Source organism: Phaseolus vulgaris, chromosome 2 (genome assembly GCF_000499845.2).
Source record: "Phaseolus vulgaris cultivar G19833 chromosome 2, P. vulgaris v2.0, whole genome shotgun sequence".
NCBI classification, from domain to species: domain Eukaryota; kingdom Viridiplantae; phylum Streptophyta; class Magnoliopsida; order Fabales; family Fabaceae; genus Phaseolus; species Phaseolus vulgaris.
The window spans coordinates 49,415,136-49,437,209 of record NC_023758.2 but is presented as its reverse complement, the minus strand read 5'-3'; the positions used below and the strand labels follow the sequence as shown (position 1 = coordinate 49,437,209).

Genomic DNA, 22,074 nt, shown 5'->3' with positions numbered 1-22,074 from the left:
GCTGCTTCTGCTTCTGATATGTATGGTGAGAGAAACAGGAAAAGGTGGTGGAAGAAGGAGTGAGGGACTTAAATAAAGAATGTATAAGGAATTTGATGTGAGGGTTTGATTAAAGACATGGTATCTGAAATGGGAATAAGATGTGACAGTAGGATGTTGAAGTAACTATGAGCATGGGTTGGAGAATTACTTTTGTTCTTTTGTTGCATAGTTGGAAAACAATACTGTACATTACCATCAATGTTCTGATCGGGTGAACTCTGTAGTCCAATTTATTACAATAAAGAAATCACATCAATGCACCTAAAAGGAACAGAACATTTAAGGTAACGTTCGTGAATTCAATTGAAACAAGTTTAAATTGTTTTGCTACCTAATTAAATAATCCTGATATAGTCAGACTAGAATTTTAGTTTTACGAAAAGAAGAGAATATCCACCTATCATGCTTCACCAACCAACACAATATATTCAATGCAACACATATAACTTCTTTGTCCATGTATATATGACCATTTTTTATCTTTAAGAAGTGCTTCCTATCCTTTGTCCAAACATCTCCTAAGCCTACCCATCTGAGCTAATAAGTTAATTATATGAATACTACTATAAAAAATTAAATTTTTAATATAATTATATAAGAGAAAGAGAGAAAAAGTCCAAATAAATAAGTATCTAGAAGAGCAGTTCTGAGAGTTCTGATCATTGTGTATGGCTAAACCTGGAACATTTGGCTAGTTCCTTGAAGACACTGTGCATCTGTGAGGTAGGGTTTATTACATTAGGGCATATGATCAATCTTTCAAAAATCTTAAGGCCTAAGACTAGGACGTGTCACTCAAGAGGCGTCAAGCATCACCAGGGTAAAAGGATGGCCAAAATATTCCCTCTGCAGCCATTTAAGCCGTGAGTGGGGGACCATTATACAGTTTAAACAATATGCATGCATAACAACCCTCATAGTTTGAACCATACATATTTCCGTGTTTCCTTTACATCTAATTCACAAGACAACCTGGTATTTAGCTAGCTAGCATGCATGCTCATGGCTACAAAGTAAATCATACAATGTTTTTGTCTTCTTTTTCTTGAAGAGGGGAGTGAAATAGAAGGACTTTTTTTCATCAGTAATAAACAATTTACAAAGACATTAGACCCTAAATTCATTTACAAAGAAACAAGGACAACCTATTAATGTAACACAGACAATTTCTCAAAATACTAACCCTCTCAAAAAATCAACTCCAACACCAAACCAGACTAACCGAATAAAGACATAATAGAGGATAAAAATCCAAGATTAGTTGGGAAGTGTGACGAATGAATAGGGAAATGCAGTGAGAGATATTAAAATATGTTGGAAGATGAATGCATGTATGGAGAGAGAAGAGAGATGGTTGGTTCGTGATCACGGGTGGTGCAATAGTTTGTGAAAAGGGGTGATTTTCAAGCTGTGGCTTACCTACCTACTTGGTCCTCTATTAGTCCCTACAGCATCTACTCCAAAGTTGCAGAAACTAAAATCCAAGCCCTTCACAGATCGGTCGCTTTAGAACCAAACTGAACCAACAACACGGACTAAGGGCCATACATTTTCTTCTCTTTTCTTGCTACATCTGTTTTTCATTTCTCACTTCCTTCTTTCTTACGCATGGAACTCAAGTGGATATTCACTGCACTTCTATATGCATCACAGTTCATAAATCAAAGACAAAAGCTACACAAGTAACATCATTTTGATTTAAATTTTCATAATGAAAACTGTATTTCAAGGACTTGGATTTGGGGTATCTGAAAAATGTTCAAAATAATGCATTTCACTCTCATTTGGATTTTGTAAGTTGAAGCTCATGTGCTGCAAAGTTTTGTGATTACTTTGGTTCTTAAATCCAGAATAAGCATGCTATTTTGTTTTGTTTGGTAGGGTTGGACAGTGTATTACATGTGTTAAAGCATTAATCATATACTTTCTGAGAGGAGAAAAACTGATTTACAAATCAGTGCATATATGTACATGTTCAACTACATTTTCTGATGGTGTAATTAAACCAAATAAGCTATTTAGTAACTTAGGAAACTTACCCTAATGTTCCTAAATATCATTTTAGAAACTAGGTAGACAATAATAATAAAAGTGCAGAAATTCACATGTCAAGGGTAAAACCAGACTGGTTTCAGAACCTGTATTTAAGGTAACACAATAAATAAAAAAATAAAATTTTATAATTTAAAAAAAAATCAAGATAATGAGTATGAAATAGTTATTAAATTTATTAGGAGTTTGAACTTATCATTTATCCCATGCATGCAGATGGTTAAGCCACATCTCAAATTTTAGCATAACGTGTCTTTTATATAAAACAAAATTGGACCGCAACTCATGACACTAGAAATTTGGAAAAAAAAATTGCCATGTCAATGTCAAAACTACCTGTGGTAACTTTTCCAAAAGTAATTAAATAACTCAAATAAATAAAGTACAGAAATAAATTCGATGACTATTTTTTTTTAAGAGAGTTAAAGTACACTTCCTAACAACTTTTACTCAAAATTAATTCAAAACTTATTTATATTTTTAATCCTTAATTTCTGTTGTAAAATGGTTTTAGTCTATGGAATTTTAAGTGAGATGAGTTTTCATCGTTCCGAACATATAAACAAATTAATCTTTGGTTTTTTAAAAATACAATTCTATTTTCTCAAATTTAGTGTTAGAGGATTGAAAATAAATTTGAAATTTATTTCATCAAATATGGTTCACATTTTTTAATTGAATATATATATATATATATATATATATATATTTGTTTAAAATTTGAAACTAAAACTATATTCACTCCAGATTTTAAAGATTAGATAGATAATAAATTATAATTATATAAATATTACGTAAAACAAAGAAAGTTATATAGTTTAATATGTTTTAAATACAAATAGATAAACAAATGAAAATACAAATTATCAAAATACTAATTGTTTCCCATATAAGGTTAAATCTTATGTTAGTAATTTTTTTATAGTTTTTTAGTGATACTTATGTTATGTTTGTTTCCACTGGTGTATGGAAGCCAAAAAAAAAATTATTACACAATCCTTAAGTGCTAAGAAAGAATTAAAAAGACATGAAAGGGAGTTTAAGAATACTACTTTAAGTGTCTTTGTAATGATCGAATCCACACATGTGACTATTATCGAGATAATATAATAGTGTTTGATGGAAAAATAAAATATAATACTCTATTTATTTGGTCATATATTTATTAGTTTATTGTTGTATTTTATTATTTGGATTTACTTATTTATTTTAAATGCAATTTTCATGAAAATTTATTAATTTTAAAAGTTATTTATTTAACAGTTTTCTGAAAAAGATGTCACGTGGACGGGCAAATACATGCTAGACATTATTTATTAAAAAATACCTCAGAATGTTATAATTCAAATTTAATGAACTGAGAAGAAAATTAAGAAAAAATTATACCTTAAAAATTGTCATCACTTCACTGATAATAAGAGATAATATTTTTAAAAACAAATGTATGACAATACGCAAAACAAGCTGGGCCATTCTTCAAGGAGCTTCATTGTGTTAATCATTTGGAAATTTCTTTCTGCACCGTATATATTCATTTAAATACCAAAATTACCCTTTCACAGTTTTTGGTGATTCAAGAATAAGGGTTCCATGAAAGTGTTCTCAAATTAAGAGTTCCGTAAGCAAGAGTGTTTTCAGATTTCAAAATATCCTTTCCAAAACACATTTTTTTTATTTTCAAATTGATAAATCCAGAATTAACATTCTAGAAAATATATTTCAAAAATATTTTGAAAAAATAAATTCATAAGTCATTTTTAAAAGGGGTAAAACAATATTCTAAAATGATAGGTGCAAGCAACCATTTGTCACAATTAGGAGTGGTCATGGATTGGATACATGATTTAAAATCCATATCCATTTAAACTAGATCAAATTTATTTGGATTTTTCTTAAATCCATTTAAAGTGGATTAAATCTAGATTAAATCCACTTTCTTAACTAGATTAAATCCACTTTGTCAAATACATTAAATTCATTTTGATATGAACACAAACTAACTTGGCTCAAATTGGGCTTAATCCGACTCAACTTGGATGCGGATCGACATTGGCTTGGGTCCGCTCGGCTCGACATCAGCCTTGGCCCAATCATCTGGATATCGGCCTAGGCCCGCTCAACTCCATATCGAACCCAAGTCAAAATCTAATCCAAAATACAATTTGGATAATCCAAAAATGTATCCAATCCATATATAATCCATATCCAATTAAATGGATTGGATTTAAAATAAAAAAAATATGGATTTGGATTTGAGATAAATCCATTTAAATGGATTAAAACTAATATGAATTTAGATCATTAATATGAATTTGAATAGATTGAATTTTGTAATTTGGATTTTTTACCACTATGAGTCACAATGCATAAAGTAACAGTCTAATGATTGTTTATGGCCAAAGAAAAACCATTTTCAAACACCAAAATTTGTAAATAATAAAAACGCCAAGAAACATAGCTTATTATTTGATTAAACTGGTTATTTTAACTTTTTTTTTATTCAGAAAATGAAAATAATCCTTAGCCATTAATAAAGCATATAACGAATATGGTTGAGTAAAGGATATGATGATGCCTAAAGTTTGTAAACGTTAGGTAACCGTTGGGAAAAAGTTGTTTAAAACTGAATAGCATGACCTTGAGAACGTGGATCCTTTTTATACTGAAGTTGGGTAATATTAGCAAAGTAATTTTGAAAAATACTGCAGTAGAAGTTTTTAATTTAATGTTAGAATATATCAACCAGACCATTTTATTATATATAAATGGGTGACAAACTTTAATTATGAATCAGTTCGATTAGACTTAAATACAATTATATAATAATTAATTTTATTTAACAAGACGAATTTACATTTAACAGACATATTTGACTTTGTGGCCCAAAGGAGGAGCAGAAGAGGTTGTCCTTAAAATTAGTAGCTCACGTGGGTTACATGTCGTTTAGCCTTTTTACCTTCTGCACTCTCTAATTCTCCTTTAACCACACCTTCACTTCCCCTCCTTAACCAACTTTGTAAAATCATCGTAGCCGTACACACACCGACAGTGGGATGGACGTGCATGCATGGGCGCGTCTCTTTCCTATTGGATTCGTAAGTTTCTGAGATTCTGTTTTCTACACAAAGATTCTATGCTACTGTTTTGTCACGCGCTCTGTCAAAATCCTAACTTCACCTACTTTATGCTCAACTATAAAATTGAAAAATAAATGCAATAATAGATCATTCAAATTCTGAGAATGTCTATTTCTCAATTTCCTTAAATATATTTTTAAAGTTCTATTTTGGCAAAAAATTCTAAAAATATCAACTAATCTATGATATTTAAAAAATAAATTCTTATAGAAAAAATATAACATTTTTGTAATTAATTTGAAAAAAAAAATTATTGAAAAAAAAAACTTTGAAGGAGAACAAGTATATATAAAAACCTTAAACAAGTATAATACAGTGTATAATTAAAGTGAAGAAAGTATAATTATTTTTATTACACTATTGGTTATTATATGGAGAATATATGTTTGAAGGTGATGATCATGTTATGCTGTCACGTTCTCTAACAGTGAGTGTTCCCAATTCCTCAACCTGCTGCAGTACTTCCTTGGAAATGAATATGAATAACCAATTAATGGAGTACTCATAAATTATTTATACAAAAAAAAAAGTGTACGTGACAAAGAAAGTTCAAATATAAACATACTTCAAGTATCTTACACAAGTTTCCCATCCACCACAACCTTGCAAGGAGGAAACGGTCGTGTCAAAACCTGAGCCAAATCAGCTTGCAATTTTACTCTTTTTAAGTTATTCACAATGTTTTATCATTTAAAAATAATTTAACCAATTTTAGTTTTTTTATATGAATTTTTTTTTCTTGTTTTTATTAAAATAAAATCGTTATAGAAAAAAATTATAAATCTGAAATAAATCGTATCAACTTTACACGACTTAGGTTAATATCTCAGAAATCGTATCAACTTTACACGACTTAGGTTAATATCTCAGAAATCGTATCAAAGGCTGATAGTTTGTTTGTGTATCTGAATATTGTAGCATATGTTTCCATTTCTTTTCATTTTTTTTCACTTTTCCTTTCCAACCTTCCTCCTCGATTTTCACACTTTATAAAAGCTGCCTCGCCCAACGTATATATGTGCATAGGGTCCACATTTTAACCTAATTTTGAACCACAACAAATCAAAACAACAACATCATTTACTAATCTTGCTTAAACACACTTATGAGTCTATAAAAGCTACTAACTGCGAAACACAACACATTCATCACTCTCACCATGGCCTCAAAGCCCATCACTCTCACCGCACTCTTCTTCCTACTCTCCACCCTCTCACCGCTCAAGGCTTCAGCAGCCTCCTCATTCGTATTCTACAACAAGTGTCCGCACCCAGTGTGGCCCGGGATCCAGCCCAGCGCCGGAAAGCCCATTCTCGCCCGCGGAGGCTTCAAGCTCGCCCCCAACCGGGCCTACTCCCTCCAACTCCCCGCCCTCTGGTCCGGCCGCTTCTGGGGCCGCCACGGCTGCGCCTTCGACGCCTCCGGACGCGGCCGCTGCGCCACCGGCGACTGCGGCGGGTCCCTCTACTGCAACGGCATCGGCGGCACCCCGCCGGCCACCCTGGCGGAGTTCACCCTGGGCAACGAGCAGGACTTCTACGACGTGAGCCTGGTGGACGGGTACAACCTGCCCATCTCCATCACCCCCTTCAAGGGATCCGGAAAATGCAGCTACGCGGGCTGCGTGAGCGACCTGAACACCATGTGCCCGGTGGGCCTTCAGGTGCGTTCACGCGACAACAAGCGCGTGGTGGCCTGCAAGAGCGCTTGCTCCGCCTTCAACTCCCCGAAGTACTGCTGCACGGGCTCGTACGGAAGCCCGCAGGCCTGCAAGCCCACGGTGTATTCGAAGATCTTCAAGAGCGCATGCCCGAAGGCCTACTCCTACGCCTACGATGACCCCACTAGCATCGCCACTTGCACCAAAGCTAACTATTTAATCACTTTCTGCCCTCATCGCCACTGAACTCAACTCAACTATTCACCTACCACTTTAACCTAGTTACTTTTTACCCACCTACCCTTCTATTATCTCTTAGTATAATACTCTATGTTGTGTATTCCTATATTTGGCAATTCATTTTCGATCTATGTCACACAATGTGCTATGGCATGCCACTTTTGAAGACTTTGATTTGTTTTGGTTTGTTCAGTATTATTACCTAATGTGTTCAAATGTGAGGTGGTAAAGCACATTCTATTATTTTTCTATAACCCCACATCGTCTGTGTACCTTTTTTGTCCCTAATTGGCTTATGATTAGTCTATTTCGCGAATTTGGTGCTTAGTTTGTCTGTTTGGCTTTGGAGCTTGATACTGATGTACTTGGATTTTGCAAACACTAACCTTAAAAGCTGTTCTCTTCACGTGATTAATGAAATTAAAACCTGCCTCCACATTCTTATTCTGTTCACTTCATTGGTTTCATTATGGGATAACTTGATAGTGAAATGATGATGGATAACAGCACATGGGAGTAGAGTATGCTTGCTTCTGGTTACATACTAATTCAAGAATTTCAGATCTCAAATCCGAGAGATAGGATTGTAAGAGGGTCAATCATTGTATTTAAGGTATAGTTTGTTTTGGAGGTAAGTGTTTTGTCATGATTTTATCTTTAAAAAACTTTTCGACGGATTGAGGGAGAAGGAATTATATATTATCCTTGACATCGACTCTTAAACAATGTAAGACTATATTGACAGTACTGAAACAATCTCTTTAATCTAGACCTAAGGGTGAATTTCCCAAATTGAAGTGTTTGGAATACATTTTTCGTTTCTACAAACAGCGTAAATGTTTCAAACTCAAATACAAAAGATAACATCGCTAAAATCAATAACACAACAAAGTAAAGGATTTGAACCTTAATTTAGAGGCACCCTCCTATTTTACCTACAAGACTATGGACATAAATTCGATAAGAGATTGTGAATGTATTGAAGGCTTTGGAAAATACATTGTTGATCAATAATAGCCAATGGTGTGTGTATGCCAATGGGGCATACACTTAGTGGCTGCTTTTTGTTTTTATGTTTCTAACCACTCAAAGGTCGTTTGTAGTATTAATTTAAACTAAGAAAAAAACACACACTACTGACTGTTTATGCCCTTGAAAAAATCAGATACCTTCATTCCACATGCTTAGATTTTGGAAGAACATCGATAAACAAAGGAAAAGCAATGGAAGAGAAGATCATCCATGACAAGTAACAAGAGTTGCGGACCATGTCATGTGCATGCTTGGTTTCAAATTACGAAACTAGTTTTACGAATTTCATATAAAAATGTGTGCTTCATAGTATGAATTCAGAAGGATTAATTATTTGTTTCCTGAGTAAAATAATTTGAGTTCTATTCATTTTAACTCAAACATATATTAAATATTTGCTTAAATTTCATTCGGAAGTATTTTTAGACTCAAAAATTATTTTGGGAGGTTGCTACCCTCGTTTCTAATAGCATTTACAAATGAAAGTTATAACTTCCTTATTTTTTTGGTTATCTATATATTAGTAGAGCCGAAGACTAAAAAAGTTTGAGTTTTTGAGATTTATTTTGAGAAAGTTATTAACTTTTACAAAGACAAAAATGGGAATCTTAAACCACATTTTTAAATGAAATTTAATTGTTGATAAATACTATAGTGATGAACATACTATGTTCAACAATGTTCTAAAGAATGTGAAACTTTTTTATTACGAAAATAACATTTCCAAGCATTTCGATTGCCACTTATTTAATCCTTTCATACCTATCAATCATGGTTAAATATATGAAGTATTAATTGTGTAAATGTTAAGATCAAGAATATTTAAGAGCTTTGAGTCACTACACAACTTTTTTAACCGAGTTTATATTTTGAACGATGATCATCATGAATAAAATGATTTGATCAATTAATCTTAAATGATGAACAACTATTATAAAATAATAAATTATGTGGTTAATCCAAATTACTCGATCAGTCAGAGGATATTATCTTATTAATCTATAAATATTTACTATCTATAAAGTACAATCTATTTTATCTCATACTCCCAACTCTCATATTATTAAGAACTTGTCATTTTTGTGTGCTCCTAGTGACTTAAGCATCGAATAGTCATTTTCATTTGGATATCTCACTCTCATTGGAGACTAATTAAAAAACTCATTCTTTAAGAAATATACCATCTTCATCGAGTTGCACTCCCAAAACTTATTTTCGGCAGGAACAATAAGGATTTATTTCTATGTGATAATACAGTTGTTTGAAATTAATTAAAAAGGGGTAGTTAAATTTATTATATATTTTTATTTTTATTTAAAGAATGCATGTGAGGTTGTTGGTTAAAATTTCATTTGAAAATAGCATTTTAGAGGGGTGTAAAGAGTAGAAGCGGGTATGGGCCTTGTTGTTGAATTTTGCTTTTGGACTGCAACATAATAAAAATTAAAAACAGATAGGGGTCAAATGAGTAGTAACATAGGAGTTACACTTAGAAACTTCAAAAACATTATTCATTCATTCCAAACACCTTATTCTTCATTCCAACTTTTCTTTTTCTTTTTCAAGATAGCCACAAATTCTACCTTAAGTAAACTTTTCTCTCACCCTTTACTTATTCAACTTCCATATTTTGGTAATTTTGAGTATAGTGTGGGATATTTTATTATTAGGATTTGATTTTCAGAGATTATCAAGAAGCATAATTTAATTTGTAATGTGGTAACAATTGATTATTGGGTATGTAGATTGAGTGAGCATCTTAGGATAATTTAATTTTCTTAAAAATTTATGAATATGAATAAATTTTGAAAATTTACATAAATGTGTAAATGAGGCTTGGAAGCACGATTTGAAATAATAGAATCTTGCTTCCAAATATAATTTTTTTAAGTTCTCCATAGTGTTTCAAGTTTTTTGAATTATCGTGTTTTGTTTAAAATATTTTTGACAAAGTTGTCAAATGGATGACTACTTCAATTTTTTTTAAATGTTACTTTTTTTTATTTAGTAAAGGTAAAATCATATGTTCTTGAATGACTTTTTTTTTAATTATATTTAGGTTTTGAAGGCATCAAATGACAATATATTTTAAAATAGTTTTGATATATAAGTCATATGAGATTTTGTGATTAACAAAACCAATATCATGACAATCATTCTTAATTTCATGTATAATTTGTTTTTCAAATTATTATTTGTTACCTTTTATTTAAAAATATATTACTTTTTAATTAAATTTTCTGAATTAGTATTATTTAACACGGTAGAAAGGATATAATTAAAAAATAAAATGCTTATCCTGAAATAGTTTTTCTAAAAATCCCAAACTTGTATTTGTTTTTTGATTACTTGTTAGCTTTGATGTATATTTTCCTAAAATAGTAGTTGGCAAATAGTCCTATTTATTTATTTTATAAAAAGAGGACAATAAAAAATAATTTATCTTCATATCCTTTTCACGTATTAAAGTTACATGCGTGTTGAAGCCGTGTTGATAAGTGGCGTGTCCTATTTGAAGGGTAGCCACGAATGATTTTTTTTATTTACTGTCAGAATTAGCCACAAATAAATAAATATAATAATAATAGAAAATAAAAAAATAGTTGCACACGTAACGAGATCATTGAACACGTCACACGTTTTTCTAGATTAGCACGAACCACAAGCAGTCTCGTCGGCTATCTGTCTGTCGGTTGCCAAATATCTTAGTCAAAATATCATTAAATTGTAATTAATTAATATAACACACTGAGTTTTTTTATAAAACAAAAATTGACTAAAATATTACCACAATGAAAAAAAATTATATTGTGATTTCCTATTTTAAGATTTGAACACGCTTTTTTAATGATGTGTATCGAATATCAATATTTGAAAAACACTCATAAAATACGTATATATGAAGTATTTAATTTAAAAATATTTGTTTGATTTTTTATAATAGTTTTACCACAATTTTAGAAATGAAAAATATATAATTTTCTAAAATTTTAAATTTAATATATAAATTATTTTTATAATTATAAAAATAAAGAATAAATACTTTTAAATTAATTATGAGAAACATTCTTATATTTTAAAAAACTAAAATATAATTATATACATAAATTTTTACTATAAATTTATAAATTTATATAATTCATAATTATACTTATATGAAAGATGTAAATAAATACTGCTTATGTCATCACTTAGTAAAAAGGAGAAAAGAATATGTCTTAAATGTTTACTTATAAGAATAATGAATAATGAGAAGAATTTTCAGAAGCATTTGAATTGAATTTATAAATTTTTTCATTAAATTAGGTGTGCACAAGCATTAATAATTATATATATAAGTACATTAATAATGAATAAATAAAAACAAGTAAACAAGCAAAAGCATGCTGAAACTTAATTTTGATTCTAATAATCGATTAAATGGCCAAATTAATAATAGATCATGCAACAGAATAATTAATTGTCTACTAAACATATATATAGTTAATTATATATTTAAAAAATAACATTTATTGACAAAAAATATATTTTAAAAATATTTATATAATATTTACGATGATCCAGAAAAGAGTTTTATGAAATAATCGAGTAACTTGCTAAATTATAAATTTTAATTATTATCATCTTAAGCTGTTTAATCAAACTAATACGATATTTTTATCACAATGATATTGTTTAACTAATAAAACTCAAACTTTATTATGAAAATAATTTTGTGAAAAACATAAAATTTTTTATAGAAAACTTTGTAACAAAAGAAAAACTATGAATTTATAGCTTTAATTAACTATAGTTAATGAATATACTTAAAAATAAGTAGTGGTATTCCATTGATAAAAATAATTACAAATTGATAAAAGAACTGACAGTGGAATAAAATTAAAAAAAAATATCAATTTGATTTTTTTATTTTTTTTAAGAATTGAGTTATTCAAATCTGTTTGAATTAGTCAAATATGCTAATAAGTGTTTTTAGAATATCTGTTAACAGTTTTAAGAAAACGAATATTTTTACTTTTACAGAGACATGCAGTTATTAAATAATTTTATTTTTAATTTATAAACAAGTTCTTGTAACACTTTTAGTACGTTTAATTATTAGCATCTTTTAACATGACGTTACAGAACACTAACTATCATTTTGTCTTCATTATGATAGTTTCATAATTTATTTTTTGTAATTTACCAGTGTTGTCTTTTCCTATCCTCTTTATTTGGATATTCTATGTGTGACATTATCTTCACCTTTAGAATTATGTAATTTATTTATTTATTTTTTTAATCGTTAAATTACTTAGTAACAGTTATGTTATGTAGTCAATGCAACTGATGAAATGGAAAATAAAAAATGTTTTGTATTGATAATAAATATTTTTATTAAATAATTAAGGTATAAACGTTTCTTAAAAGTATGTTAAAAATCCTAATAAAAAATGACAATTTCACTTTTATATTTAAATACTCTTTTAAAGATATGTATAATGGGTTTATTAACTTTCCTTTAAAAGTATTATTCTTGAAAATTAGTATAAATTTGCCAAATAAGATTATGTTTGTGGTCAGAATATTGACTATATATATCTTGAGTTTTTTTTAATCACTTCAAAATAAAAAAGTAATATTATGTTTTTTTTTTTTTTTTTTTTGTGGGTTAATTTTCTTTTAAATTGCAGTTGCATGACATAGAATCCCAGTGGAAAAAAGCAATCAAATTTTGAATCTCTAATTATTATGATATCAAAATTAATTTTTATTATGTTACATTAATACATAACAGAAAATTTTGAATTACCTAACAAAAATAATACTCTTGATTCTGTGATTTTGTAGTAAAACATATTTCTATGATCTTATCTTACGTCTCTAAGCACACTTTTAGAAAGTTCCTAACAAAAATACTGAAAAGACATAATATTTTATGTAAAAAAATAATAAATATTAATTTCTTAAAAAATCAACGGTTTTTCCGTCGACTTCCAAACGAAACGAGTGTATAAAATGGCACGCTCCATTCACCTTACAATTTCAATAACCTTCTCTTTCGTTAACAGATAAAACCAAATCCTTTAATCTCATTTATTGGAGAAGATGGCAACGAATCCAATTGCAACGGGAAATGGCGACGCCGCACCAAACCCTGACGCCGGTGCCAAATCCTCCGTGTACCTCCAGGACATGGACGAGATGAAGCGAGTTTTCAGTCGCTTCGACACCAACGGCGACGGCAAGATCTCCGTCAGCGAGCTAGACAACGTCCTCCGTTCTCTCGGATCCGGCGTGCCGCCGGAAGAGCTCCAGAACGTCATGGACGACCTCGACACCGACCACGACGGCTTCATTAACCTCTCTGAGTTCGCCGCGTTCTGCCGCGCCGAAACCGCAGATGGCGGTGACACGGAGCTCCAGGACGCCTTCAACCTGTACGACCAGGACAAGAACGGCCTCATCTCCGCCACCGAGCTCTGCCAGGTGCTGAACCGCCTCGGAATGAGATGCTCCATCGACGAATGCCACAGCATGATCAAATCCGTCGATTCCGACGGCGACGGCGACGTCAACTTCGAGGAGTTTAAGCGCATGATGTGCAACCGCGAAAATACCTGCTGAAGAATAATAGATTAGCGATTTCTTCGAATGGCTAGCACTTTCTTTCCGTAATCTCTGACTTGTGGATCTGCGCCTCTTGTGCTCTTTCCTTACTTTCTCCTTGTTCCGTTTTTTTATTTTGTGTTCAATCGCTCTGAGTAGAATTAGAATTAGAAAATTAATGAAAAAATGTTCCTATGCTTGCCGTTTTAGTGGAATGTGAATTCTATTTTACTCCTAAATTTATTTGTTACGTTTTCTTCAATGAATTTGTCGTCAGTGGCGGCGATAAACGATCGGATTCGTCCGAAAATGCCAATCTCCATGTGTTTGCGGTTGTGGAATAAGGTGTGAAGAGGAAATTGTGGCCTGCGGAATCACGCCGTGAATTGATTCCAACTTGTTTTTGATGCAGAGAATGATTTGAATTAGATATTTGTATACGGAAAAGGAAACGATGGTAACAGAACAGAACAGGGTAATGGAAATTGGTAGCAGAGAGTTGAATGGTAGTGGATAGAAAAGATGTGTCATGGGCCATTGAAACTACTTTTGGTTTGACACGAGGAAAGGTGGATTAGCAAAAATCCCAAAAGGAAACTCTAACAAATTTAACCTTTTCATTATCGTTTCCACTACTATACTGATTTTCTTTTATAGTTGTTATGTTTTGCTTTCACATAATTTGATTCCTCAGTTTAGCTTTGATTATGAACAGTATAAAAATATGTTATTCGTGATTTAATACATGGTGATGCTTTAAAAAAAATCAATTATATATGTCAGCATAATACATTATCTTATATGTTATAACATATAGATTATAATATAATAAAAGTAAAATTATAAAATAAATAATAACAACAAAATTTTAAAATAATAATAATAATCAAAATAAATTTATAGAATAATAATATATTAAAATAATAATAAAATCATAAAAAATAATTATAATAATAAAATTATAAAAAATAATAATAGAAGTATTAAAATATATATATATATATATAATTTCTTATTATAATTTGAAGTCTTCTTCTCAATGTTTAACACGTATATTTAACATTTTTTTAAGAATTTGACGTTAAATTTAACTTTTTTTTATTATCTAAAAGCCACATAGACATAAATGTTAAAGGAATTTATGTGTAAAGGAATTAAAAAATTATCTATCCTAATAGTTGAATCTTTCTAAAAGGTAAATATGATGATATAAATGTTAAAGGAATTCATATGTAAATGAATCTAAAAAATTATCTTAAAATTCAATAAATGTAAGTTATTTGATCTAAATAAATTATTTAAAAACATTTTAAAAAATAAAATAATAAATTTTCTATTCAAACATATGCTTAATCTATTTTAATTTTTCTACCATCTGGGTCAAAAACATATAAAATAAAAATAAATAAATAGATAATTTTCATAAAGATTGGGACAATTTCTTTATGCACCATATCATTTTTTATATGTATCCAACGTAAATTTTGAAATCTAACTATGTCCATGTCACCTATCTGTCTATGGATATTGATTGACATCCAGAAGTGTCATTTTTATTTATGGATATTGATATTCGAAAGTGTCATGTTTACCTACGAATATTATCATTCAGAATTGTACTATTTGGCTACGAATATGTTTATCCATAAGGCATCATTATGCTTTTGGTTATACATATCAATCCTCAGTTTTTTTAATGGCATTTTTGGTACTTTTAGATATGCATAGTAGAAATCATGTTATCCCTTGCATAAAATCCTAACCATATTAAGCCCTACATATCTTAGGAACTTCAAATACTAATTCTGAAAACTTTAACAATAAATGTAGATAGTTTAATCGTAATATTATAAAAAAAGGCATTGTACCCTATAATGTTTGACCTGTATGGGCCACTCACAATAGACATGTAACTTTCAATTTAAAAAAAATTATACATAACCATATCTTTGTAAAATCTTATTAGAAAAATCTCACCATGACCAAATCCCATTTGTCTCAGTTCATCAATATTTTGAATTGGAGGTTGAAAACATGCAGTCCAAATCAACCATTTTATTATTCATATAAGGCTTAGGCTGACGAAAATTCAGATAATAAAATAAAGCAACATGCACATTTGTGTAACTAATCTTAGGTTAAAAAACAAAAACAAAACAAATTTTGTGATATGGAATAATGTGCTGCAACATACTTAGATATTTTTTGTTAGCAATACTTATAACATTCCAAATTAAACCTTCAAGAGTCATATCAAGACTTCTTCTATATTGAATTGACTTTAAAGGTTTTTTTTAACATTACCTTCCAAATTTTCTCATCCATAACCCATACGAATATTCATATCCAGAAATAATAAATCACAAAAAACCTTTTGAACATAACCATCTAGAACCCCTCCAGATATACACTTTCAGAATAAAAAAAAACACTTATGGATATACATATCCGAAAAAAAATAAAAATTCTAGATATACATATCTCGAAGACAAAATTTACTACTTCAATGTTGGGTGTTGAGTGTATCTTAAAGTTAACATAATTTCTACTTACACTCACCCAGCCCAATTATTAATCACTAACACATTAATTGGGCTATGTTTCCTCTAAACACAGTCTTACGTACGAGTGAGCCCTCCAAATAGCTAGCATTTTCTAGCCAGAACCAATAACATAACATAAAACAGAGGCTTAATTACATTTTTACATTTTATAAAATTTCAAATTCTAAAAGTAGTTTATCAAAATTTGAAAAGTACACTTGCTTTCGTGATAATTATTTGCTATTAAAAATAGTTTTCTTAATAAAAAAATAAGTTTAATGTGAGTTTATTTAATAAGATACTCTGACTAACTTAATAAATTGTTTCAAACTTTTCAATTTTTTGTTTTTTAAGTTTAAACAAGCATCAAAGTACTGTTGCGTTAAAAATGTGTTTTTTTTCTTAAAAAAAATAAAGCAAATTCACACTAAATTATCAAAATTAGCTAGCGTGAAAACAGTTTTCAAAAATACGGAAAAATACATTTAATGAACACACATTATTTTTTATAATTCTATCATTTTTGTTTTCACAAGAATAGCTTATTTTGTATTACTTTTTAAAAATTATTTTAATTTTAACTCTGTATATTTTTACATAATCAATTATGACTAGGTGTTTTGTATGATAAATTTTATTTTGTTGGAACTATTTATTTGGTTTATTGTGGTTTATTTAATGTTATGACAAGAACCTTCACTCATAGTCAAACAGAGAGTGAGTTTTTAAACTCACACATTACTTAAAAATTGAAATTAATGAAAATTTAAATATATATTTTTTTCTTAATTTATCGAAGCTTTTTTTAAATGGTAGAACACCGACTTTAAATGGTAGAACACCGACTTTTGAAATGAACAATACTTCAAATTCACTAATTCAATTCACTAATTGAGACTTGTAATGTTATCTCAATCAATTTAAATCAATTTAAAGTGAAAAGATTTACTTAAAAAAAATAAATAGTTGTAGAAAGATATAGATAGTTATTTTGATTATTATTCCAAAACCCTTTTAATTTGATGATTATAGAGGTACTAACCACAGACATGTATGATCATTCCTTGTAAAACTATATTTTCCAAAGAGGAGATATATAATTAGGAATGATTACACTGTGCACTTCTTTAACCTCCTTGAGATGATTATGATCTAAACAATGTCACTCCATGACCAATCTGAAGAGGCCACATAGGCATGAAAAGGCCAAGTTTCATATTGAAAAAACTGATGGTGACAGATGGAACAATACCATTGGACCTTCTCTGAAGATGGAGCCAACCATGTCTGCCTCTTCCACTGATTTAGACAACATCAAGGATTATTACTGGTAATGGCTTTTTCAATGGTTTCACATGTAAATAAATACTCAGCAGCACCCTCCCAAATAAAATACCAAACAATTGTGTAGTCTAGTGCCCCTTTTCTTTTGCATTCTACCACTATATAAATATGATCATGACCTTGCACCCTATTTTAACCCTCTTCCTTGCTCCAATGGCTCATCATCAACATTTTCTTTTTGGTTAAGTTTTTTCTCCTCTCATTGTTCTTGTTTGTTCTTCCCTTTGAGTTTCTTCTCACAGGGGAAAATAACTCAAGTGGTGAAGATAGAGATTAACAAACAAGGGTCATATTTATGGCTGATACATTTGATGAAGAGTGTGACTATCTCTTCAAGGCTGTTCTGATTGGAGACTCTGGAGTTGGAAAATCAAATCTTCTCTCAAGGTTTGCAAAAGATGAATTTCGGTTGGATTCTAAACCCACCATAGGAGTGGAATTTGCTTACAGGAACATCAAGGTTGGAGATAAACTCATCAAAGCTCAAATATGGGACACTGCAGGCCAAGAGAGGTAAAGAACTCACAGTTCCTTCTTTTTCTTTTCATCCTTCCAATGAATGAGTCTTTGTTCTCTCTTCAATTGATCATCACTTTTAACTTTCATTGTTTTGATTTGATCATACTCATCCTGTTTCAGAAGTGAACAAAGTTCATCAGCTCATAAGAATAACATTTATAGAATGTTGTTAAATTTTGAGTTTGTAGTTAAGAATTCAGTTGCATATATGGTAGATCAGAGGTTCATGGAACTTGTTTTGATGAAAGATTGAGGCTTTATAAACCGGGGTTTCGATTTCTAAGTGGGTGTTCAGTGGATTTGCTTAATATAGAAGATTTTAACATTTGAAATTGCAATGAACTTCAAGGTTCTGTTTTGTTAACTAAACAAGAATAGTTCTGTGGGCTGAACTGTTCATCCGTGATGATCTCTTAGATTTGATGATTAAAGAATGTGATGGGTGCCAAATGCCAATTGAGTACTGGTTTAATTACGTGGGGGAATGAAATTAGAAAAGAATAACTCTAGAATCCAACCAGTGGGACCCTAACACTATCATGATTGAATTCCATGCCTCGATTTGTATGTGTTTGAGTTTAGTACAGCAACTTAGCAAATCAAAAACCAACATTATATCTTTTCAAACGGGTTGAAAACAAGAGAACGATTGTGTTTCTTTTCGGTCGGTCGGTCTATCTTGTCTCCTTTCTTCTTGAATTAGTTTTCGCATTATTCTTTATTTCTCATATTCGTGAACTCCAAATAGTAATGGTATCTGCAAAAGATACTCCGACGTTCAAGTGAGATTTCGATATTCGACACTCGGTGTTATTAGTATTAAATAATGATGTACATTATTCTTGAAATTTGTGTCTATTTATATAATTTTCATGGAACTTTTATTAGTGGATCGAATTAAGATTTTAAATCATGATTAATAGTGTATTATCTAGTATTTTATTAATCTTCTGTTTAGACATAATTACTTTAGACGTCTTTAGACATAATAACTTTAGACGTCTCGGTCTTAGAGTGATTATTGTAGTTCTTGTTGTAAGGAGCACACTATATTATATAATTAAAAAATCCAAAACTTGTTCTCCCTCCAAAGTAGGTGCTTTATTGAAAACCTTGCCGTAATTTCCTCCTTTTCCGTGACTGCATGTAACTTTCGTTGTATTCCAAATTTACAAAAGGAATAGTAATTTACTATCTCATGATGAATTATTCAGAAGTATTATGTAGCAGAGTTGAATAATGAGCACAACGTTCCATTAAATGGGGTTTGAATGATGTGAACCAAAAAAGTGAGGGTGAGTGTAGGTTGTGCAAGTGTAGAAACCAAGTTTTCTTTTCTTTATTTGTTTGATCATGCAATGCAATCTATATAGCGTAACTATTAGACGATGCGGGTCCAAGACGTGGACTTGTTCGAGCTTTGTTACAGAAAGAAAACATGATGAAAGTGACTGAGAGAAAGAGCAGAAAGACAAACAGCAATCAATGAGTCTGGTGTGGAAATGAATGTAAGATGGTGAACATTTTGGTGCCCAATCACATACTCAAACATTTCATTTCTTCTTTCTAATTATCTACACATTCTTAGCCACTCTACCTACCTATCAATGCATTTCCCATAAACTATATTTCTATTTAAGGTATGTCACAACTCTTACCTTAATCAGAGTGATTCATTTTGGAATCCTGCTTTTTTATAATTCTAAATCTTGCATCACAACAACAAATACAAAGTGCAAAATCAAATATATTTTGTATATGTTTGATCACTAAGCTATTCAATCCTTAGTTTAGGGTTATTTGAAGTTTTTTTTGACTATGATGGGTTACTTTTTTTGGTTTTTACCAAAATAGGTCCGTTTAAAAAAAATTACAAATTTAGGCAAGTCCTGCTTAATTGGGACGACTTCATATGCAGAAGTCGTCTCAATTAGGCACGACTTCTGCTATGTCATAATGAAGTCGTGCCAACTTAGTACGATTTCTGCCTTGTCATACAGAAGTCGTGCCTAATTGAAACGATTTATGCATGACATGGCAGAAGTCGTGCCTAATTGGAACGATTTCTGCATATGAAGTCGTGCCGAATTGGCACGACTTGCCTAAATTTGTAATTTTTTTAAACAGACCCCATTTTGGTAAAAACAAAAAAAAAACTTCATCATATCAAAAAATCGTTATTTAACCTTTTTCTCTGTCTATCCTCTTATATGATAGAGGTATTTGCAATACACACATAAGTCAGTAGTAAATATATTTGATTTTGTAAGTTTATGATTAAAACAGTGATTATCTATCCTCTCCTATTCATAGTTTTCTAAAGAACTTTTCTTGCAAAAAAAATTAGCCCAAACCCAATACTTATCTAATCATACTTTTAATGCATAATTAGGTTTTATTTTCTAATTATCAGACTTAGTCATATCTTACTTGATTGAAAATCCGAATAGTCCACATGTAGATAGACGGTCTATCGGTTTACCTAATTAGTATATATTTTTTAAATTTGGTTGAATTTCAAAATATAATTTTTTTTATTAGAATTTATACATTGAAATGAAAGTTTTGAATGTATATATATATAATCCAGTCTAAAAAGCATGGTTATAACTTGGTGGTGTCAGGTTTAGAGCAATCACAAGTTCATACTACAGAGGAGCCTCAGGGGCAGTGCTAGTGTATGACATAACCATGAGATCAAGTTATGAGAATGTGAGGAAGTGGTTGTTGGAGCTGAGAGAGTTTGGAGGAGAAGACATGGTGATTGTTCTGGTGGGAAACAAATGCGATCTGGATCAATCAAGAGAGGTTGAGAAAGAAGAGGGAAAAGGGTATGCTGAAACAGAAGGGTTATGCTTCATGGAAACCTCTGCTTTGAAGAATCTCAACGTTGAGCAAGTGTTCTTGCAAATGATCACAAGGATTTATGAGATGACAAGGCAGAAAAATTTGGCAGCAAAAATGGAGGACAAGCCGATTAATCTTCTGAATGGGAAGGAGATTCATGTTACTGATGAAGTCACTGCAACCAAACAAGCTAGTAGCTGCTGTTCAAGATGAGACATTTTCTGGGAAAAATTTTGCGATAATCTTTCAGTAATTCATTCTTCGTATTTTCTCTGCTTCCCTTTACAAAATTTCTTGATCTTAATCCATGTAAGTGAATGGGTACAACATAACGGTTATTTGATTTAAAAAAAATGAAGTATATGGAAATTCAACAACTAGAATAGAATTACTTTGTTCCAATATTATATAAAAATGTACAAAAAGTCATAATCACCATCAAAATTGATAATAGAAACAGTGAGCTTCAAATAATGAATAAATTGAAGATGAAAGCTGCAACAACGGGACCTGCGCTTCTTGCTGCCACAAGCTCTAAGGAATAGTCATAAGAGGGTAAAAAGTATATTTTAAAAGTGGCAGTTTTTTCCTGCACCCCCATAATTTTATAATCCCGAAACTATCCTTCACCTTTTATTTGAAATCGGGATCTGGGAGTGTGTTACGGGTTCATCAATCTGGAAGTGGATCATGTTGCTTTCCAGATGAGGGAGTTTTGGAAGTAAAGTTTGCATAAATTGTTGATTTCTGGATTGCTGAATATGGAAGCCTAATTTCTATTATGGATTGGTGCATCTCGAATAATCCTTTTCAATTATGGATTTTTGAATCTGAAATGAATATTTTGAATTATGGATTGACGAATTCAAAATGTTTTTTTTTTATTTATGAATGTTTTGTATTTTTTTATTTTGGATTAATACTGTCATTCATGTACTATTGGAAACACCAATCCAGGAGGTTACTGAACATGCCAATCCGAAATTTTATCGAAAGCGTCAATCCCAAAATTTACCGGATTTCGTAATCCGAAATAAATGTACAGTTTTTGCATAGGGACAGTTTTGTC

General features: G+C 30.7%; 3 protein-coding genes across 3 annotated transcripts; all 3 read left to right on the top strand.

The window, feature by feature from the left end:
* The first annotated feature begins 6,352 nt into the window (after positions 1-6,352).
* LOC137813035 (thaumatin-like protein) lies at positions 6,353-7,385 on the top strand. Its single transcript, XM_068615317.1, has one exon. It carries the CDS (start codon positions 6,391-6,393, stop codon positions 7,135-7,137), a length of 747 nt encoding a protein of 248 aa, XP_068471418.1. The 5' UTR covers positions 6,353-6,390; the 3' UTR covers positions 7,138-7,385.
* A 5,797-nt stretch (positions 7,386-13,182) lies between these two features.
* On the top strand, positions 13,183-13,991 carry LOC137813036 (calcium-binding allergen Ole e 8-like). Its single transcript, XM_068615318.1, has one exon. It carries the CDS (start codon positions 13,252-13,254, stop codon positions 13,768-13,770), a length of 519 nt encoding a protein of 172 aa, XP_068471419.1. The 5' UTR covers positions 13,183-13,251; the 3' UTR covers positions 13,771-13,991.
* Positions 13,992-17,684: 3,693 nt separating this feature from the next.
* LOC137813040 (ras-related protein RABA6a-like) lies at positions 17,685-21,393 on the top strand. Its single transcript, XM_068615325.1, has 2 exons — positions 17,685-18,152; positions 20,783-21,393. Exons 1-2 carry the CDS (start codon positions 17,935-17,937, stop codon positions 21,216-21,218), a joined length of 654 nt encoding a protein of 217 aa, XP_068471426.1. The 5' UTR covers positions 17,685-17,934; the 3' UTR covers positions 21,219-21,393.
* The last annotated feature ends 681 nt before the right edge of the window (positions 21,394-22,074 follow it).